A 21,209-nucleotide genomic window follows, 5' to 3' on the forward strand; every position below is an offset into this window, starting at 1 on the left:
CTCTTGGCCAGGTATAGACCTCGCAGCCGCTAGCTGTGAGACTTCAATTGCCGAGTAAACACAGCCGAGTGCGGTCGACATCGCTGCCCATCGCGACTAGCTGGCTAACGGTAGACTAGTCGAACTGATTAGTGCCGACGAAACTAAAACTGAAACTGAAAGTGCAACCGAACCGAAAATAAAACACACAGAATTTATTTTTTATGACGAGTCTTGAAAATAAGTGATCATATTGGAGACTAAATCAAAGTGCGCAAACGCAAGTGCATCGAAGAACTCTGTGCTGCACCTGTTTCCTGTGTGTGGTGCATCCGTTCCCCTACGGTGGCGCCCCTCTTTTCTCCTGCACGAGGCACGTACGCACCTCTTGGCCAAGGCGGCGTAATGTGCCGCGTATGTAAAGTACTGTGGAGTGCGTGATAGCTTAATGCCAGCCAAAGGGCTATAATAAAAAACCAAAATAAAAAACAAATCAAGAAAAGAAAGAAAAAATAAAGAAAACAAGAACAGTGCGACCTTGTCTTGTCTTCGGCGGACTTCTTTTTCCGTCATCAATCAAAATCGTACCAAGTCTTTGGATTACACAAATAAAAAACCATTGGATATAAACCATCGCCGGCTTAAAGGTAAGCTTCCAGATCTATCAATCTAACCCAGTTTTCGCTTTTGAAGAAAGTTGCTTCGATCGGTTTTAATTTCTTTTCGATGTGTTTTGGGGGGAAAAGTCTACAATCTCGTTACTCAGGATTATAGAATCGGGGCGAAATCTTGAGAAATTTTAGCCAGGCCCTGACCAGGCCTGAACTTCTAACGGTTGCCAAGTTGTTGGCAACTCATTTCCGCTTTAGCCAAGATCATTTGGACGATTATACGCAAATACGGATTTCTGAGCATCATTGTCCGGTTCTTTGGCTGGAGTCCGCAATTCTGCAACTGAACAATTTGCTCAGCATTTTTATGTAAATTTCATTGATGTTTTTTCTCTCAAGGGGTCACCCAAGCAGCACACAAAAGACCTTCCCAACTATTTAAAAAACTCATAAGTTTTTTATGTAAATAGCCTGGCCCAGTGGATTTCTTAATTAGCCAAAGCCGATTTTTTGAACGTTTATTAATGACAACTTTGAAATCCTAAAACAATTGAATTCGATGAATATCTGAGGGGAAAATCAAAAGCCCAAATTGTGGGAAAGTTTTGAAATTCAAGTTTAAATACTGGACTTTTCCGTGTTTTCTGAGAAATAATATCAAAAATACAATGCGAATACCTCGAAATTATTGAAACGGATATCATATTTTACTTGGAAATTAATTGCTGTTCCAGCTCCTTCAACGTTGAGCTCATCTTCTAATTAACATTAAGCTCTTCAGGGGAAAAAAACAATAAAAAACTTATTATTTCACACAAAGTAGCAAAACAGTTTAACAAAAAATCTACAAGTTCGCCAAGGTGCTGACACAAGATCGTCATACTGAATGACTGATGAGATGACTGGAGATATTCCCGAAGTGCCAAAGCGGTTTCGGAGCGATTATACAATCTTCCAAGCCCGCCTTGGATTTTCAATTCATTTCCAGGCAATTTTCATTTTGGTGTTCGCTGTACCCACCATGAAATTGATATTGAATTAATTTCCTGTCCTCGACGACGTGTGAGGGTGCTGGTTTCGGACACTGAGGAGGACCTCAACATCCGAAATGCCAAGCACGTAGTTTTAAACGCAGACTACAGTTTCAAGAACTTGTTGTCTTTGTTAAATTCTGTTTGGCTAATTAAAAATCAGGAAATGCACACGAACAATACAATGCACCTTAGGGTTTCCCATTCACTGCGATCCCATCCTGAATCGTGAGGGTTTCACTCTCAGGCCTATTGGCATTGTGTGTGCCTCCGTCAAGTGGGATTATTTTCGGGGGTTGTTAACAGGTAGGCTTAGAATCTAGTCCCTGGCAAATCACGTATTAATCCCAATTCATAGCCATTGATTAATGGGTTGGCGGGAGTGAGAAGCATACAAGTGCGGTTGCTCCGAACTCTAAATATGCAAATTGGCAAGCACTTGTTTAAAATATCTCTGAAATTGTGCCACTTCTCCCTCTCTCAGGTGGCTCTGAACTTATAAGCCAATTTGAAATGATTTGCAATTCAATGAGTCATGCGTAAAACATTTTGTTGGCACTGATAATTTAAAAATTCCCAATTCCGTTGAATTGAAATATAAAAAAACGCCTCGACTGGTTTCTGTTTAAACAACCTTACTAATAAATTCATGCTAACTTGGCTAAATTAAAGTCAAAGCCTTTAAGATACATATAGACAGGCTTGTAAGCAAAACACAGAAATGATATATTTTCGTACGAATGCTTAAATAATGGCACAGTGTCAGCGAAAAATGAAAATTGGCCCCCTTAAATTTCTCTTCGTCAAAGTTGGTTAATATTTTTTGTTGACACTTTGTTTTGTTGGCTAATTAACTAAACACACAAAATATTTTATCTGTTGTCGCGGTTATTACAGTGAATTATGGAAAATAGTTTTTTTTATTGAATAAATGAGAGGGGAACTGGAATGTTGGAATTTGTGTTAACTTGGCTGATATTAGTCATCTATTAGCAGTGCTACTTTTATTGAAATTACTTGGAAAAGTCTAGAGTCTAGAGACTAATCTACCTTGGAGTTTCTATTGTCCATGTTTAGCTTTCGGCTTTAATCGATTTTTTTTTGTAGATAGGGAGATAAGTTGGATCCATTAGGGTCAATTTGAAGTGACTTCTCTTAGCCCTTCGCCACCTTGTCGAACTTTCCATCAGTCGTAAAGCTGAGCTGTGAAATCATTCTCAAGACTTACTTTCTAGTGGCGGATAAAAACACGTGCTCTTGCTCCAATCGTGGTCCACCTACCCACCTGAGGAAGCTGGCAAATTCTCACACATAGACAAAAGTTTGCTTTGAAATTCGTTTTTTGTTTTTTGTGTATGTTTTTTTTTGCCTTTGCATGCTTACCTTAACCGCAAATGCAACCGCAAGTTGTTTCTGTTGCTGGGATAGCCTCTTGTTGGTCTGGCTGGTCGGTCGGTTGGTCGGAGGTTGGTCGTTTCCCAGGTCATATCCTGGGACAGGAATTTGTTGTCTTGGTCCCTTGGCTTAATGCACTGTGGGAATGCGGAATGTTGGGGGCTAAAAGTTGATTTACTCACACTTTTTGCCCCCGTTCTGCTTTCTGCAAGTGAACAAGTTGGGATTCATTAACCATCCGGCAATACAGCAATCAAGCAATCCGGCAGTGCTACTTTTACTATGTAGTCTTTAACTTGAAGTTCCCACTAGCCGTTTTGGCTCTCTCGTAATCGATATGCGTGTAACACCGGCTGGTAGTGGTCGACTTGGCCGGAAATTCTCGTACTTAAAGCCGAGAAAGGATTGAAAAACAGTGCCGAGAGTTGAATACTAAAAAAAAATTGAAACACCGGGTCGTTTGTACACTTTTGAGCTCTATTTGAGCGTGTTTAATTTCTGTTCATCAGTCAGAGCCATCAGGGCTAAATGCAAACACTTGGCTCCGAAAGTTCCCAAGCCCCCTCCTCCCAAAAAAAAAAAAAAAAACGTAAGGGGGGACACTCTTTATACAATTGTATTTTTTCGGGCCAGTCCCTCACTCAGAAAAGCTGCTTTTGACAAATTAACCGACCTAACAGCCGTTGCTGGCACTGCAGTTGGACACATTCCACTGGCCACTGCTGCCAAGTGACAACTTGATGTCTTCCTTGGCACGTCGTACATTGTTCCAATGGGTTGAAGTGGTGCGGAGTGATAGGGGGGGAAAGGATACTGACCAGGCAGGATGCTACCATCGGACTATCCCAGGCGACTTAATTGTGCGTTTGCAAATTTGTGTGAGAACCGGTTTGGTTTAACACTTTGCTCGTATTTTCTGTTTTTTTTTTTCTTTTTCTTCTGTGGGTTGACCCTAAATTTGGGTTTAAATTGTGGCCTAATGATTGCCGCTCGTTTAAAGAGACTCACTGAGTTTTTTCTGTATATAAGGCAAATGCCTTGAACCTCCTCAGATGCCCCACAAATGCAGTCGAGTAATCAGCCCACCCACTCCCATATAAACGCTCATATATTTATAGAGCTTATCAGCCATGGGATGTATTTACAAATAGGGACAAGGGCTTCTACTGTTGCTTTCTTCTTGAGATAAACCATATATCAGCGAGGGCTGCGACTTAATATTGAAACAACTTAATCGACGCTTCAGTAAACAAATGGAGGAGAATGCTCCGGGGAAACAAAACAGAAGAAATATGGAAAATATTAATTGTCCGCTTAAGTGGATGGTTCCTCCACTCTATAGCCTACAGCCTCCAGCTTTTGAGCATATTTATGGAATATGCACAAAAGAGTGGCTGGCATTTAAAAAAAAAATATTTTTATACAACCCCCAGACGAACGAAAAACACACAAGTTCATTAGGGCGCAGCGGAGCTCTTCCCGGAATTGCCTTATATGCATTCCATTTGGGGATCGTTTTTTTCCATCCGCTGCCTGCGATGCAATGGCATTAGGGGGTACTAGATATTTCGATTTTAAAAGGCCTTCTGGACTAAAATGTTTTTCTGAAAAGGGTGCTGATTTTTAAGATAATTTATGCAAAACAATCATAGCATTTTAATGGCTGAGTTATTCTGTGTGTCGTTTCCCTTAAATAGCTTTTAAACTGTGGTTTTTATTCCAAAATCAAAGCCCATGTCCATTTACAATTAAAGCTTAATCAGAATTGGAAAATCCATACAAACTGGCAGACAAATAGAAATATTAACAAAGCATTTCGCCTTTAAACTGTGCTGCAATAATTTATCGAAAACCGCAAAAATTGTAAAATAAAACCTGCACCACTTTTCAATGAATAACTTCGATGGAAATTTTATGTTTTGGTTTTTATTTTTAGTTTTTTGTTGCAATTGTGTAAAACGGCGAAGCGAAATGAGAATTTATAATTTCCGATCAGAGCTGAAAGCTTTATGCGATTTAATATTAACGCTTTTGGCATAATTTTTTTTGTATTTTATTTACTTTGATTTTTTAATTTATGAGATGGTCAGGATTTTGTGGGCTAACGGGTGGGGTAAATTCATGAAATATGATAGGATTCGAACAAAATAATGCAGACATTTTTTTCGCAGTCCACGCAAATAAATAATCCGGTAAAATATTCAACAAAACATAAGGGAAGTCAGTCTGGCGGAGAATGTTTGTTTAAAAAACATGTCGAATTTTTCAGAACATAAATTTGCATAAGTTTGTAGTGGCGTATTTTGTAGAAAATCTTCAAACTATTGTGTTGATTAAACCAACTTTAAAGCACTCAATAAAATAGGATAAAACAGAACATCCTGTTTAATTTATACACTCGACTGTTATAGCCTTTTTATTACCTTTCACATTTATGCGCTCGTTGTGGAATAAATCTTAATTATTGTAGAATTAAATAAAACATAATGCGAAATATGAAGAGTGCATAATTGATTAATTAATTGAAAAACAATTGAGTTTAATTGAGTGTCATATCGAGATTGTGTTGCATCGTTTTTTATTGTGGGTTTCCTCTGAATCGACCATCGACCATCGGGCATGGGTTTAATTCGCTTAAACACGTACAAAGCATAAATTGTGTGTATTTTTTTGTATAAGCGTTAGCTTCCGACATGGACAAGTTGTCAGGGACGAGCAGCTTTAACAGTTAATGCATCACAGGCCAAGTCTATCATTATTTGGTGCAAATACCAGAGGTGCAACTTTTTCCAGGCGCGCTCTGCAGGGTCTTTGGCCAGGCTTAATAGTAAGAAAATTGCCTGGGCCAATCACCTGCTGCCTGCCGCATGCCCCATGTGGCGACTTTGTTGACAGACGCGGAAGAGACTTCGGTCGGAGCTAGCAAGTCAAAGACCGCGGACGCATGTGACTAATCTTGGGATGTTGCAGCGACGCGTGCTGCAGCGGCAACGTCAAAGCGTGACAAATAGCAGTACGATGGAGATGTTGTTGTGGCAGCTTCCTCCTACCGCCCCCCTGAACTTGGTCACTCGAGTCCGAAGACAAACTTCTCGGAGTCCAATTGTCGCCAATTTCTCTAGAACTCTCCTCTAGAAACTAAAGTTTTCTGCAACTTGCTGAAGCTTTTTATGTGTTTTTTGAAAATGTGGGGATAATATTTTCCCATATCCATAATGCATAAAAAATAACTGCAACCTCAGTGTCCATAAATTAAATTAACAAAGTTTAAACAAAGAAGCCACAAGTGTAGTTTCTGAGTAGTTCCACCTCTTATCTTGACCACATTAGGGGAAAATTCCCAACAAATTGTTGCTGCGAGTGGCCAGAACTTGTTGCTTGGCCAAAAACTGTAAGCCAAAGATAATCAGAGCCGAAAAGCCGAAAATGTTAATTTTGTTTGTATTGTAGTACATTTGCGGAGCGAAGCCATTAGAAGGCCACATTTGAACTCCATTTGCCTGAAACTCGGATTCTGGCCTGGCCCAAGACCCAGTCTCATTTATGCCTAATTCTATTAGTACTTAGCCAACCTTCTGCTTCTTCTGTTTCTGTGTTTTGGCCATTACTTGTCTTTCCTTTTGACAATGAAAAACTAGTTTAGCTTGAGCAGTCCGGCATTCCCAAGAAACTCGAGTCCGAGTCCCGGAAAAAAAGGCAAAAAGCTACCGCCAAACCCAATGACCACAGCTCATTAAAGTATCAGAAAATTTATATTTTGCCAACATGGCCCGAAGGCCATTCCCGGCTTCTATTTTTTTCTGTAAGTCACATAACGTAGTTACACAAAAATACATATTTTTTTCTGGTGGCAAGACATAATCAGCTTCCTGTCCCGGCCTGCTCCACAATACAGAAATTTCCACAAAGGAATCTGCCCTCTCATGCCGACAAATTGTCGAGTTGACAAACTATCGCTTACTAAACACTTTCAAACATTACGCCAAACAAAGGTAAGGAAGCAAAAACTATAGGCCTTGGAATGCCATTTCTTTTCAGAGTCAAGGCAGGAAATGATGCCCTTAAGACTGTAAAGGTTGGTAATAAAATCCATTGACAAATAGGTCAAATAATGAATGGTTATTAATGACTCTTTATAATGAGAGTGATTTTTCCTTGATATCCTTTCAATTTTCAATGATGTCACCTAACCAGGAATCGTATCAAAGCGTCATTTCCTATTTTTAGGCAAGGTTTTTATTAATAATTGTTCCTGCCATGCTCTTATCTTATATGATACATCAATCCCATACACATGCTGCCAGAATTGATCTCCTTTTCTTGGAATGATAAAAGTAAAGAAAACCCGCAGCACACACCTCTTTTCACACCTCTCATGAGCCCTTTTGTTTCTTATTTATTCTCAGTTGTGGGCGTTTGTGTAGGCACTGGTCAGACAATGGCCTGAAAATTAATCTTGTTAGCAGCATCTGACCTTAAATGTCAGATGCAATGTCAGGGGCTGCTCCGAAGGAAATGGAAATGTGGGGCTGTAGGTGCCGACGAACCGGAAACTGCATTTGCATCCAACGAAACTAAAAACTGAAACGATAAAAGGCAGAATCTTTTTGGTGAGCCCCTGGCATCTATTTAAATGGCTCCACAATCAAAGTGGCCGACGATTTCCTCAATAACCCAAACCGGATTTGTGAATGCCGTCTGGTCTTTGCTTGGAAAAACATCATAGCCTCGCATCGACATTTTCCATTTCCATGCCGCATTTTCCATATGTTGTGCACACACGCACAACAACGCTCTCATATTGTCGCTGCGATGCTGAGATACTCAGATACTGAGATACTGTGATGCTACCTGCTGTGGCAAGAGATCTCAAAGTGAGGCAGCTGCTGCTCCTGGGACTTGTTTCCCCGACGTTTCTCATAGCGAATTTCCCACACTGAACACTGCACAGTGCACACTGCACTAGAGATATCTCAGTATATGGATATGGAAGGACTGCAAGTCAGCTGCCAGCTCAGCTTCCATTCGCCGTATCAAGTGTATCTCATGGATGCGAGTTGGCGTAGCGAAAGCATATGTGCGTAGCCAGATTGTTTTGTTGCTCTGTTCCCTTAGTTTTTTCTCACTGCTGTTCGGATTTTGTATTTTTCTGTTTTATTTTATTTTATGTTCAAGATTTTTTCGTATGGTTTTTCAAATTGCACATACAGTGGCAGCTGTTGCATGGCCAAGTATGGCAGGTTCAGGGAATAGTTGCAGGTTGTAGGTTGCACTTTGCGTTGGGCGAGACCATCACCAGCCGTTTGACTGATTAATGTTGTGGGAAAAGTATTTTAGTTTTGGGATTTAAAAAGGGATCTTTAAGTGGAAAGTACTTACAGAAAATAAACTTTAATATATCTATTTTTATCAAACAACTCGTTCACCCTTCACTAAGGCGGTGGCTTCAGCTGGTAGCTGAAATCTTAGCCACTTTTGCTACCAAAGAAAACTATTTATACGGTAATTTGAGCCCGGCTAAGCTGTTAGCAACAGGCCAGCCAAGTCGGGCAAAGTTGCTGGACTGCTTGAAATGAGATGACAAATAAAAATTAATAGCTGCGATGGCAAGGGCCCTGGGACGGCACACAGGGTTCCTTTGCCCCGGTTTTCTCCAAAACCATCGCCCCTCGCCATCTTCCCCAGATGTTGCCCCAGATTACGCTGTCCCGTCCCAGCTTGGATTGGACCGGCCCAGCCCGGCTCCTTTGGCGGCTTTTGTTTACCTTTGAGTTGAGGTTTTTTCTTCCTTTTTTTTAGCAAAAGAGTGTGAGGGGCTTTGTCGGTTTTGTTCGCGGTCCGTTAAAATCCTCTGAATATAGTAGGTCTGTATGTATTTTTTTGTTGAAAATTTTATGTAGGTACACACTTGTATATATTTTGCATAATGCGACGGCGCCTGAAAGCTGTGTCCTTCTTTTAATAGTCTTAAATTCCTGAGCAAATAATTTGACAGCAAATAGTAGTACCCAGTGCCAATGGCCAGAGACAAAGGGCAGGGACCAAACACGGCCCGAGCAGTAGGAATGCCATGAACCCAGGACACAGAGGAGATTCGAAAAAATGTTAAATATTTGTCCTTTAACATTTTCTATAACGACCCGCCGAGCACATAACAAGAAATTAAATTTAAGTGAATGGCTAATGAATTGGGTTACTTAGTCGCTATTAGGAGAGGCCCCCAAACCGAAGATGGCCTGTCTGGTTGAAAGAAACATTTCCCTTATTCTTACCGTTAAGTGTGTTCTCATTGGCAGCAAATGGAGTTTCCGTTCAAACATTTCCTGTTTTACACACGCACATCCTCCCCAAAAAACAAAGAAAATTTAATGTCGGTTTCAATTTCCCCAAACATACCAGAACCCTCGTCGAGCGTGTGTCGAGGTGCGGCTCGGAAAAATTATTAAAAACTTGGAGGCCTGGGCCTGGATAGACACATAGATACTTTGAAGAAGGTGTGGCTCTCGGACCAAAGTGCCAACAGTGGGTGGTAGCCACCGCCCCATGCTAGAATTTTAATACCCACTTTGATTTGATTAGTATGATGCAACTGTTCATCTAAAATCACCTATTGACTAAATATATATCTCCGATCGGCAATTTAAATACTCGGCTTGGAATCTACTATTTTCTTTGCGGCTGCCACTAGGCAGCCACCGGATGCCAAATGCATTTCGAACCAGTTTATGTTATGGTCAACACAAAAACTATCCCACTGGCTATAAATCATATCGAAAAGAATTTATGCAGCAAGCAAATTCCTTGGCATGGAACGTGTTTCCATCCAACAGGTTGCTAGCATCCAGCGGAAGTGTCTAGAAAACTCTTGCCCCCTCTCTTCCCCGTTCTCTAAATGTGTAAACATATCTGTCCGGAGACTTCTTAATTAGTGGGGAAGTGATTTCCTCCAATACAAGACATCCTGGACTCGAGGAAACGCTGGAAAACATTGCAGTCTTGGCTTCAGGGCACAAACTCATTAACAAAGTTTATTGAGCATCGGGGCATTGTGGAATTCTATATTCAACCATGGCTCAAAAACAACACAATTGCTCTGAACAATCTCTTTGAACTTAATTTCTCTTTCCAAGTGGAATTATAATGTTCATATTTTCCAATAATTCTTGCCACAACAGAGTCCGCATTCTCCTCCTTGTTCTGTTTATAATTATAGTCGAAACAGCGTAACTTTTTCCACAAGAATCAGATGCAATTATTAACAGAGCTCTAAATCTTTATGCCCCACCCATTGCCTACCACCCACCGCCCACTAGAACACATATGCTGCCGAGGAGTCCAATTTATGACAGAGCCCGAAAACTTTTCGCTCTAAAGTATGCAATGGCAAATTGCGCGTGCCTCCTTAGCTTGCCTCAGGGGGAGGGGCAGGCGCACTCCACTATGGGGCACACTCCAAAATAAGCTATCATAAGGAGTTTGTGGTTTTTCCTAAAAAACACTTGTATATCTATTCTTGAACATAGTTTTGTTTATAACTTTACTTTCAAGGTCCTGAAAACCTATGGAAAAAAAGCCTCATGTCGCCCAAGCACCTGTCGCCCAAACTTCAACCCTTAAAGATACTCAAAACCACCTCAACAATAATCTCTGTTTACAAGCTCATAACTTTAAGGATCTCCCATCGAAGGATATCATAAAAACTATAATTTTACCCTGTTAACTTTTAGCCAGAGAAAGTGGTCGTTGACCCCATTGTGCATGCGTGGCATCCTTCTGAATATTTCTATCTGTGTGTGTGCTCGACTGCATTCAATTCAATTTCATAGTTGATTCTCGCACCTACGCAAAATTTACGACACTTTTAAAATGTGCAATTTATGAACGGTGTCGAAGGTGGTGTTGGGTTGGGGGCCATGAGAACGGCAAAGGATGCCCAAGGTGGCAAGCACCGTGCCTGCAACCGGTGTGTGCTCTCCACATTCCATTAACCTGGAAAAAGTGATGGAGAATGTATGCTGAAACACTGTAATTCGTGCAACGTATAGTATACGAGGCATAGAAATTTCGGTTTCATTCCGCAATGCTTTCAAAGGCAGGACTAACGAAGTTTGCCTGGCAAACAATAGTGCTACCTGGCAAGGATAACAATAGATTAATTATCCAGCTTAGCACCGGAAAACGAAACTTAATATTGCGGGCCTGATTTGTTGATTTTGTGAAGTGAAATTAAATATATGGGGAAACCTAGTTATTTGAACATTAGCATATGCCGGACTTATCGATCTGGTTGCATAAATTCCACATATGGAAAGCCGAAAAGCATGCAAATGATTAAGTGGCAAAATGGTGGCATGGGGCAGGTGGCTTGTGGCTAGGTGGTGGCAAGTGGCTTATGGGGCAACAACATCAATGACTGGCTGGCAGAGTCATTGCTGTTAGTTGACCACAAATTTTAAACATTCCTATTCAAATCGGCAGAGGGATGAGCCCTGGGATGGGTAATGGAAAACAGGTTTACCCAAAAGTATGCTCTAAATAATTTAGAATTATTTCAACTGCCACATAGCATGACATGTGACTCTACTACATCCGCCTCCATCACCCATCCGCCCCACTGTCACGTGTACCGCGTTCCGACACAGCGACAACATCTATGTACGCATCCTGGAAGCCCTTGCCCCTGGACACTGCAGTTTATCTCTCACTTCATGCTTACATAATTTCCAAAACATAATTTCCCAGTCTGCTTATAGAGAGGAGCCGTGGGTGGGGCGCCGCGCATGTTAATCTCCTGGGTCTTGTTTTGCGTAATAACTGCGACGGGTTGGGTATTTAGGGACCAGCATTCCTCAAAAGGGTGCCCCCACCTCGCCACCACCCCGAAAAGTCAAGCCAGTAGCTGCCAGAAGTTTTTAAGCCAAAGTAGTTGCCGAAATTACAAAACTAATTGAAAGTTAAGTAATAAACATTACACGTTTTCATTACAAGTTCGTGAATATTTTTGAAATCCTTTCGAGACAATGATAGATGATATATTATTATATGAGGGTCCTGCATTTGACTTGATTTTGTCACAATGTGTCGGAAAATGTGGAAGATGTTTAATTCGCAGGAATCCCTTCCAGCTACAGCAGTCCTTTGTTTCTGGCGTTACTCTTAATTCCGCTTCTTGCACGACTTGTGCACTTTTTGCCCTTTTGGTTCTATTTTCAGATGGCAGCCTTGGGTGCACTGCCTGCATTCTGCTTCTCGCCCAGGGACTCTCTATTCTGCGTTGTAGAGCTCGGTTTCTTGGCCACCATTTTAATGAGGAGCTCCTCGTTTAATGCAATGCGCGGCTAAAGCTTCTTAATTGTTAAAAAACAAAAAGCTGCCAAGAAGGGTGTGAAAAAAAGGCTAAGACCCCCGGTTACCTTCCAACCACTCTTAGGTCCAAAAAAACGAAAGGGTTTCATTTCCTGCCAGCAGCATATTTTTTCTCTGGTGTCTTGAGTTTAGCTTTAAAAATGACTTACCCCTCCAAAATGGAGTGAAAACTTTTCTTTTCACCAAATAATTTTGGCTTTAAATAAGGATAGAGTAGCGCCAACCAAGTTCGCGAATTTAATTTTGTTGGTTATTGAATCCGTTTTACTTTAGCGATTTCCCACAAAGCTATTAACCCACAGCCACCTTCAATGTTAAAAAATAGAACCAAAGACGGCTGTAAAAAAAGCAACCAAACTGCGCATAAATTAACCGTAAAGCGAAACATTAAAAATCACTCAACTAAGAACGAGCCAAGTAAATAAAAAAAAAACCAAATAATGAAACCAAAAATAAACGCCAAGACGGGAAAATCTTTGGGAAATGCTTGGCTGAACATCGAGGCATACCATAATAAGCCAAAAACAATGTTACAAAAAGTTGGTCCGATCAAAGGGAAGAGTCTGCCAGATCCAAGCCCATTAGAAAAAATTTAATTCCACCGACTGGAATAAGTGAGTTTCATTCAAATTGAAATCGAAATGCGATTAAAACATGACATCTGTCACCATGTGGGCAGCTTAAATATTGAATTTCCGCCATGCATATTCATTAAATAGTGTTTCAAATGAATAATTCTCGCCAGATTTCACAATTCATATTGCAGTTAATTAAATACACAAGCTCTCGGGGCTTTATTAATGAATGGAAGTTGAAAAAATGGCATGTAAACAGAACAGTATCTTATTTCTATTTGTCAATATCTTAAGTAACAGATACATTATCCATTCATGTTACTCATTTGTCTTCGCTGGGGTTGCAAATGGTGTTGTAGAACTTTGACTTTCCGCACTTTTTCTATCTTACCATGTTGCATTTTTGCCCTTTTGTGTGTTTGGATGGTTTTCTCTGAACCATTTTTCTTTCGCCGCCAGCAATGATGAGAAAAAGATGGCCACATTTGCGAAATGCGGCAAGGTTTTTCCCCTTTGCCGTTGATTAATAAAGGCATGGCAACATGACATCCAGAATCTTATCAGACGCGTCAACAGAAATGGTTTCGAGGCAAAATCTCCGAGGTATTATGGTTGGCCAAGTCTCCCTCACTCTGAAAGTGCTTTTGCGTGTTCTTTGACAAAATATTCTTTCGTCGCCGTCAACCCGTCAATGGGGCACTTTGTTTTGGACCTTTTCTCGCTTCTGCTGCTGTTGCTGGAGCTGTTGCCGGCTTTTATTCGGTTCCTTTTCTAGTCTGTTGGCCATGAAAGTATTTTGCTCCTCATGTCATTGCTCGGGTAATTCAATCAATAATTCCTTTCGGCCGTTTCCCTTTCTCGAATGTGTGAAAATGATAAAGGATGTCCTGGACTGATACATTTTCAAGTGTACTACCATGTATATTGTTAACTGGAAACTTTGTGCTTTTCAGCAACAAGTTCAAGGACATTTACTTCTCTGCCGAATGTCACGGCTGAAAAAATTTTATTGCCCTTTAAGCTGATAAATCTCAGCGGTGCATGCAAGACAATGTATGCTTCTTTCGAGAGGTTACGATTCGCTTATACCTCGTTTTAATCGGAGAAATATATATAATGGTAAACTTCTTTTAAACGCAAGGACGCAAGAACGCAAGGACACACCGTGTACGAATAGTCGAGTTGGAAGGTCGATTCTATGTAATGTGAAAATCTTCTCAGTCGTCACTCGTCTCCTTTGCAACTTCCTTACTGAGGGAAACTTGAAATTAAAACATTCCTCGTAAGTTGAAAGCATATCTTATGGTTTTTATTGCCTCTTCTGTATCTTGCCGGCAGTTGTAAGTTGGTAATGTCTGTCTGGCATTTATTTACTGCTCTGTCGCCCTGTATCGCCATCTGGAAAATGTGCGACTCTCTTACAGCACTTTAAGTGGAACTCTGACCTTCGGTGGCTAATATTGATGGCTCATAATTGGAAAAGTTTCTGGCCGGCATTATCCTAGCTAAGCTCGAGCCAAACAACTCAATTAGACCTCAATTGGAGTTTTTCTTGGTCCATTCTCTGAGAGCTACCTGTGATGGCTTGTAAATCACCAACTTATATCCATTTAAGGTGGCCTTTCCACTTTTCTTCTTTGTCAAACTGAATTTTACTAACCTTATTCCTTTTTTCGTCCAGGTCCCATCTCTTTTTCCTCAGAATTTGCCTCATTCCCCCAGTTTATTTCAATTTTTATGCCCAGCCATGTGTACGGTCCTAAAATTTTATGCGAATTTCTAATTCAATTTCATGTTAACGATATTTTCTTGATTTCCCTCTTTACGCCCGGTTGTCACATTTGCTCATCTTGCCCTGCTCACTTACGAATAATTTGATTTGAGCTTATTTCTTATTCTTGGTGGGCGTTTTTTAGTCAGCAACTAATTTATTTAATTTGCAATTTCAAGCCACAAAGTGGCGAACAAGATGCTACATTGTTTTAACCTTCAACAGTTCTGTATTTAAATATTATTCTATTTTTATTATTCATAGTAACTTTTACTGGAAGCGAGCTATGCTAACAGGAAAGTTCAAAGTTGCAATGACCCAAGCGCTGTTATCTCGTTAAACTCTGCAACATTAACCGCTAATTGTGGGTGCAGTAGACGTCAGCACTCAAGCGGGTCCGCCAGACCCAGTATTAACCCACACCCCCACTCCATTTAACCCATAATCTAGACTCTGGAGCGCGAGTGCACATCCACTGGCTTCACTGCTTAGTGAAATTCTATGCCGGTTCGTTATGGTTCACTGGCTAAAGGGGTCTGTGAGCCGCGAATCGAGACTTCAGACTTCGTCTCGGACTCTGCAACTAATTAATCGTGATTGTCGCATAAATATTTCTCCTTTTTTTGTCGAGTTTTAATTAAACGTGCCTGGATTCATATTAATGCAAATGTATAGTTGCCATATGCTGCTGTGCTTGCCACCCCGACTGCTAGCCGGGCGAGGTATATTGCATAACCGGATGTTGAGCAGGGGCCATGCCACAGACTTCCGCAGCAATTGCCTCACAATGCAGAACCTCGCCGTCCCCCATCCAAATTTCAATGCCTGACTGGTTAGGGATCACTCTGATGGATGTTGCAGGGGCATTGGGGTGTGGCACGGGATGGCAGGAGCCTCGGTTCGACATTCAATCAAATGTCAGGCGGCGATTTTCCCCGTTGAGCGTCTTTTGGCTGCCCCATTTCGCTTTCACGGCTCATTGTCAGTGCAGCTATGCGGGGCTACGACACTGTGAGTATTTTAATAATTTCTATACCTCACGGCTCCGGCTTCACACCCCCTTTATATTGTTTCTTGAATGCTGATTCGATTGAGGTACCCTCGCCCATAAATTTTACCCCTCAATAACCTTAAAGTGGCTGTACTCTTTGGGGCCTTGAGAGGTACGTACAACCCCTTCAAATACACAGCCCACTTCAAGACCCTACAATGCCTTTTTTTGTGACAGTGAAGATGGCATTTTTTGTTCCGTGTAGCGGGGATTTTTCTGCCGACAACACACCGGATGTTGCGTTTTTATTTACTGTAGCAAGTGTCTTTTGAGAATAAATAATTTATGTATTCACATTTTTGATACATGCCTTCAAAGCTAACCCGCATTCATTTTCCACTCCTTTTCCTTCCAGATGCTGAAGCACGTACAAATCTCGCCCCTTCGCAATCGCTCCGATTCCGTCTCGCTGCGTTCCTCCAGCCACGCCTCCTCCTGCGCCAGCTCCATGTGCGGCAGCCCGGAGCCAACAACGGATCTGCAAAGGACTCCCTCGCGGGCCTCCAGCTACTCGAGTCTCAACGAGCAACTGCCACAGGTGAGTGTCCCCCTGAAAACAATTTTCGCACGACTTTTCAACTGACGAATGCCCTCTGTTATCCACCTCCACAGACCACCATCAAAGTGTACACGAATTGCCTTAAGATCGACATTGAGTACAAGACACTTGGGATCCAGTGGGATACCACCAGCAAGGAGGTGATCTCTCAGTTGCTCAGACGGTAAGTACTGACACCTCTTTAAGTTGAAAATCAAATCATAAAAGTCTACTTTTTCTTTCCCAAACAGCCTCAAGATGCGTCATCGCGACCCGAGACTCTTCTACTTGTCCATGGAGGTGGCTGTTCGCCGGGCAGGAGTCAAGACCATCCTGGTTCTCGACGACGACACTCGCCCGGCCATCATGCAGGCTTGTCACCCAAAGGGCGAGTCCCGCTTCGTCCTGCAACTGAAGCCTGGCGGCCTGATCCGCGTCCACACCTCAGCCCTGCAGCCCAGTTCCCAGTACAAGTCTCTGGTAATCAGCGAGGAGACCACCAGTGATGAGCTGCTGCAGTTGCTCCTCGGATGCTACAGTTCTCCGGAGCCCGTCGAGTGCTTCTCCCTGTATGAGGTTTGTCCCGGCCAGGAGTGCCAGCGAAAACTGCATCCTGATGACCTCCCTCTGCGAGCTCAGGCGGAGCGGATGAAACGCGGCGAGAACTGCCACTTCCTAGTGCGTCGAACTCCCAACTACGCCCGCCGCCGACAGCTGCTGGCCAACTTGAACGAGGCTATCGGGCAGGCGGCCGAGGCGGCGGACGACGCCACCAGCCTACTGGAGCTCTCTCTCGAGTCGGACCTCTCCATCTCCGAGGACTTGCACAGCTGCAGCAGCCGGAGTAGTAGCGAGGATCCCGAGGACGAGGATGCGGACGAGTGTGCCAGTAGCTCCGGGTCCTCCGATAACTCTACGGAGTGCACCCTGCGACGCGACTTCTACCCACGAGTTACTCCAGTCAACTCTACAGGGGCTGTATCCGTGTCACCTGCCAGGGCCTACAGTCCTGTTTACAATATCCGTGAGATCCGCACCTCCTCGCACTCCTTCTCCTCGCTGGGCAAGGACAAGAAGCTGCTGGACATCCACATGAATGCCCGATACGCGCCCTCTGGCATCTACAACAGACTGATGCCCGTGGCAGAGATGGAGGGCCAGGATATGAATGGCAATCCTGCCGTAAAGCTCACTGCCGAGGCCGTCAACAACAATCCGGCCAAAGGACTCGGCCACTTTGTCTATCTGTAGCACTGGAAGAGATTCGCAAAGGGTCGGATGACAAATGAATACAAAAGTATGAGAACAAAACGAGTACCCTTGGGACCAAAGATGCATTTGTAGTTTAAGCATTTAGATTGGGAAATGTAAATAGTAAAAGTAGTTGATGTAGCATAGATAATATCTAAATTCTAGAAGCAAAAACGAGTTCTTATATTAAGAGAGAGATGAGAGATTACCTTAGTGAGCTCACCTTAGTGTATTGCAAAGAAACCATCTGCTAACAATCCCAAATAAAACGGAGTCTATAGCTAACTGGAATACGAGTAAGAATATCGAAAGCTAATGGCTAACATTTGTCTAGAAACCAAAACAAGTAATCATAATAAAATCACCTGAAATTACCAGACTTGCTTTACTTTCTTATTGTATGGATGTTATGTTATAAATGGGCGTATGGCCCCCAGCGATGCCTATATCTTGGCCAATATCCGATCCTTGAGCGGAATACCTAAAACGATTTGTATATCGATTCTCCATCATTCTGCATCAAAATCTAGAAACAAAATATTTTTTAGATTTTTTGTCAACTTTCCTGGGGGACCCCTTTCCAAGATCCTAGATAACGCATGGATAGTCATTATGGCCCCCCACGGTGGCGGAATACCTTAAACGATTTGTAGATTTTCCATCATTCTGCTTCTAAGGAAAATTTTGAGAACATAAATATAATTGGAAGGAGGCAGTATCATCGAGGATTGGTTAAAAAGTAAGCATCCTGTGCTATATATTTATATAAGCTATATATTTGTTTTAAAAATCATTAAGATCAACAAAAATGTCACTATCTACTTTTACTATCTTTCCGAATGAATTTATCCCAGGAAACGGTTCATAAATGAAAAGGAAATGGCAATTGGCCATTTAACGCCGAATTATTGTTTTTTGTTTTAACCAAAAGGCAGACGGAAATGGTTATATCGACTCGACGCGCTTTCAGATGGAATTATAATATCCGAAATTATAAAACCTCGTTGGCATAAAAAAAACATACCTTATATATCCGGCCATCTCATAAATAAGACTACAATTAATGCGGTCGGCTACGCAATTTGTATTTTATGGAATGGCTGGTCGAGGACCCGACTCTGGGCACCTCCTCCGGGGCTCAGGCTCCAGCTCCTCCTCCCACTCTGGGTACGGCTCCAACTCTCCTGTTGATGGTCTGTGGGCAGGCTTACCGGCAATGATTTACGCAGCACGTATATAATTTCCAGAGCCATAGGCTTTTAATGCTCAAATGAGCTTACTTTACATAATAATCGAAGGGTTTTAAACAACGTAAGGCGAAAGGCTTTCGCGGAGGTGGTGCTCTCACTTATGTAAGTGGCCAATACTGTTCGGGTCTCAGGGTCTCTGTCTAGAGAACCTTTTTGGTAATTTATTAGGAAAGGTCGCTCTTGGGCCAAATTAAAAATCAACAAAATTACCCAATCAAATCCAATTTGCCGCATCCTAAAATAATAACTCCCTTGTCCGGGGGTTGAAAAAGAGATTCGTTTAGGACGAAAAACAGCGGCTCTGATTTTAAAGCTTGTGGGCAATAAAAAGTTTATTTTCATTTTCATTTGTTCATTTTTTGTAAATTTAAAGTTTAGTGCGGCGTCTAAATTGCATTGTCGAACTCATAAAAAATGCAAGCCGAGTTGAGTTGGGTTTCGAGGGCTGCTGATGCTGCCTCTGTCGCTGTTGCATGGGCAGCTGTGCAAACGGAACCGGAAATGCTAAACAGGACTGCTCTGCTGTGCTCTGCTGGCCTAATAACTTAAGCACTTAAGTCGAATTTAAAATTTTCAAAGAAAGGCAAAAGTGGCATGCGCCTTTTCCAGCCCTCCGGATGCTGGCCTGCTGCTTGGATGCCGAATGCTGAATTCTGAATGTTGAAATGCTGGCTCTGTCTGCATTTAAATTTCTGCCAAACTTCGAAGGCTGCTGCACTCAAGATAACTGCTTGGAACAGGAAAATATTTAAATTCTAGCTATTTTCCTTTGCGCCTGATAGTTCTCCTGGTGAGTGCACCGACCATTTGATTTGACCCCATAACCAGTGCCTGCAGTGCCTTTGTTCCGCCTCCCCCAAACTTCAAACCAAAATTGGCACTCGCCTCCACAAATTGCATAAAAATTGGAGAAAAATTTGTTGAAAAAAAATCCTACAACCAGGCAAACAGAAATCTCTAGACGAACGATCCATCAGGTGGACCGAAAATGTTTTGGTTTTCGGTTTTTGGGTTTTTTGGGTTGAGCGGAGAGGCTTTTTTGGGCCAAGATGCAATCACTCTTTGCCAAGAATAAAATGAAAATGAAAAGTTTCTACAAGTTTCATTTGTCTTTCGTATTACACTTAATTTCCTTCATTCAAATTAATTTTAAGAGCACACACAGAAAAGGAACTTTCGGATTGCTGTCGGCAGTTGTCCAATCCAAAGTTGGCCTGTCAAATTGTATGCCACTTTCTGGGAAACTTGGCACTTAACTTTTGGCATTGTGCAAACATGGGGATCAAGTCGTGGTCGAGCGAAAACTTTTCACAATGCCTCGGATATGCACACACTTTATGTGTTGTAACCCTACTACTGTGTAACATGTGTATGTTTGTGAGTATAGAAAGTAGAGTGCAGGACATCAACAGGCTATCTGGGGAGTAACTCTTGGATTGAGGATGTACAGAAATAGCTGAGCTTAGTTAGGCCCTTGCTTAATCACCCACGCAACATGGCTATTGGAAACTTACACAAAACTGTATCCAAGTAACAATCTCTAACCCGTTCGACTAATTGCCATAAGCCGTTAGGTAAATTTTTAGCCGCACTACGCCCCTCCCTGTTATTTTTTACACAGCTAATCGGATTAGGTGACAACCTGCCACCAGCCACGCCCACACCGCAACACATCGCAGCCGCCAGTCCCCTTGTTGCAAGTTTGCGCTTTGTTGCAATTTAGTTTGCAATTTTTTACCCGAACAAATCGTAATCCTTTTTATGCTCCAGGGCGAGTCTAATGGCTCGAACATTGAAAGCTAATTTCTAATGGCCCGGGGAAATTATGAAGTACTTTCCCCATCCGGCCCACTCTTCTGACAGATTCAAATAGAAAGTTTAGTGTCAATAAGTTAAGCTGGCCGGCTTTTATTAATTAAAAGTCTAATGCATAAATTGCTTGTTCTCTTGGCTCGAACACAATGAGCCCTTCAGCCCGTTGAGTGTGCTTGTGACTGGATTTATTAATTTTATGCATGGACTAGCATTTAATCATTTAATTTAATGGGCCAACATTAAAATGCAATCATTTTCAGATTCGACGACTAAAGTGCAAGGATAATAGCTTCCCTTTCCGTTTCAGATTTGATTGTCATTGCAATGAAGGTTTTGTGTACTTACTCGTGAAGCCATTAAATTTTCCCCTTGTTTGCTCAGCATATGAGAAGTTCATAAATCTTGGAGTCTTATCTTGAGTTCCTGTGCCTCCAAATATTCTTTTTTTTTTGAGACAACATGACGGTGATTTATGTCAAGCCGCAATATCTCAAGTCGGTCGCTTTTAATTATGAGGAATCCCGCAACATTGAAATGACTCTCTCGATGCAGAGTCTAGGTTTTTGGTCCTTAAAT

The 21,209-nt window shown here is 42.0% G+C and overlaps 1 protein-coding gene across 1 annotated transcript; it reads left to right on the forward strand.

The window, feature by feature from the left end:
* On the forward strand, window positions 1-17,947 carry LOC6497127. Its single transcript, XM_001962666.4, has 4 exons — window positions 1-626; window positions 16,135-16,317; window positions 16,392-16,501; window positions 16,569-17,947. The coding sequence occupies exons 2-4, from the start codon at window positions 16,135-16,137 to the stop codon at window positions 17,566-17,568; spliced, it is 1,293 nt and encodes a 430-aa protein (XP_001962702.2). The 5' UTR covers window positions 1-626; the 3' UTR covers window positions 17,569-17,947.
* The last annotated feature ends 3,262 nt before the right edge of the window (window positions 17,948-21,209 follow it).

Source organism: Drosophila ananassae, chromosome 3R, assembly GCF_017639315.1.
Source record: "Drosophila ananassae strain 14024-0371.13 chromosome 3R, ASM1763931v2, whole genome shotgun sequence".
NCBI lineage: Eukaryota > Metazoa > Arthropoda > Insecta > Diptera > Drosophilidae > Drosophila > Drosophila ananassae.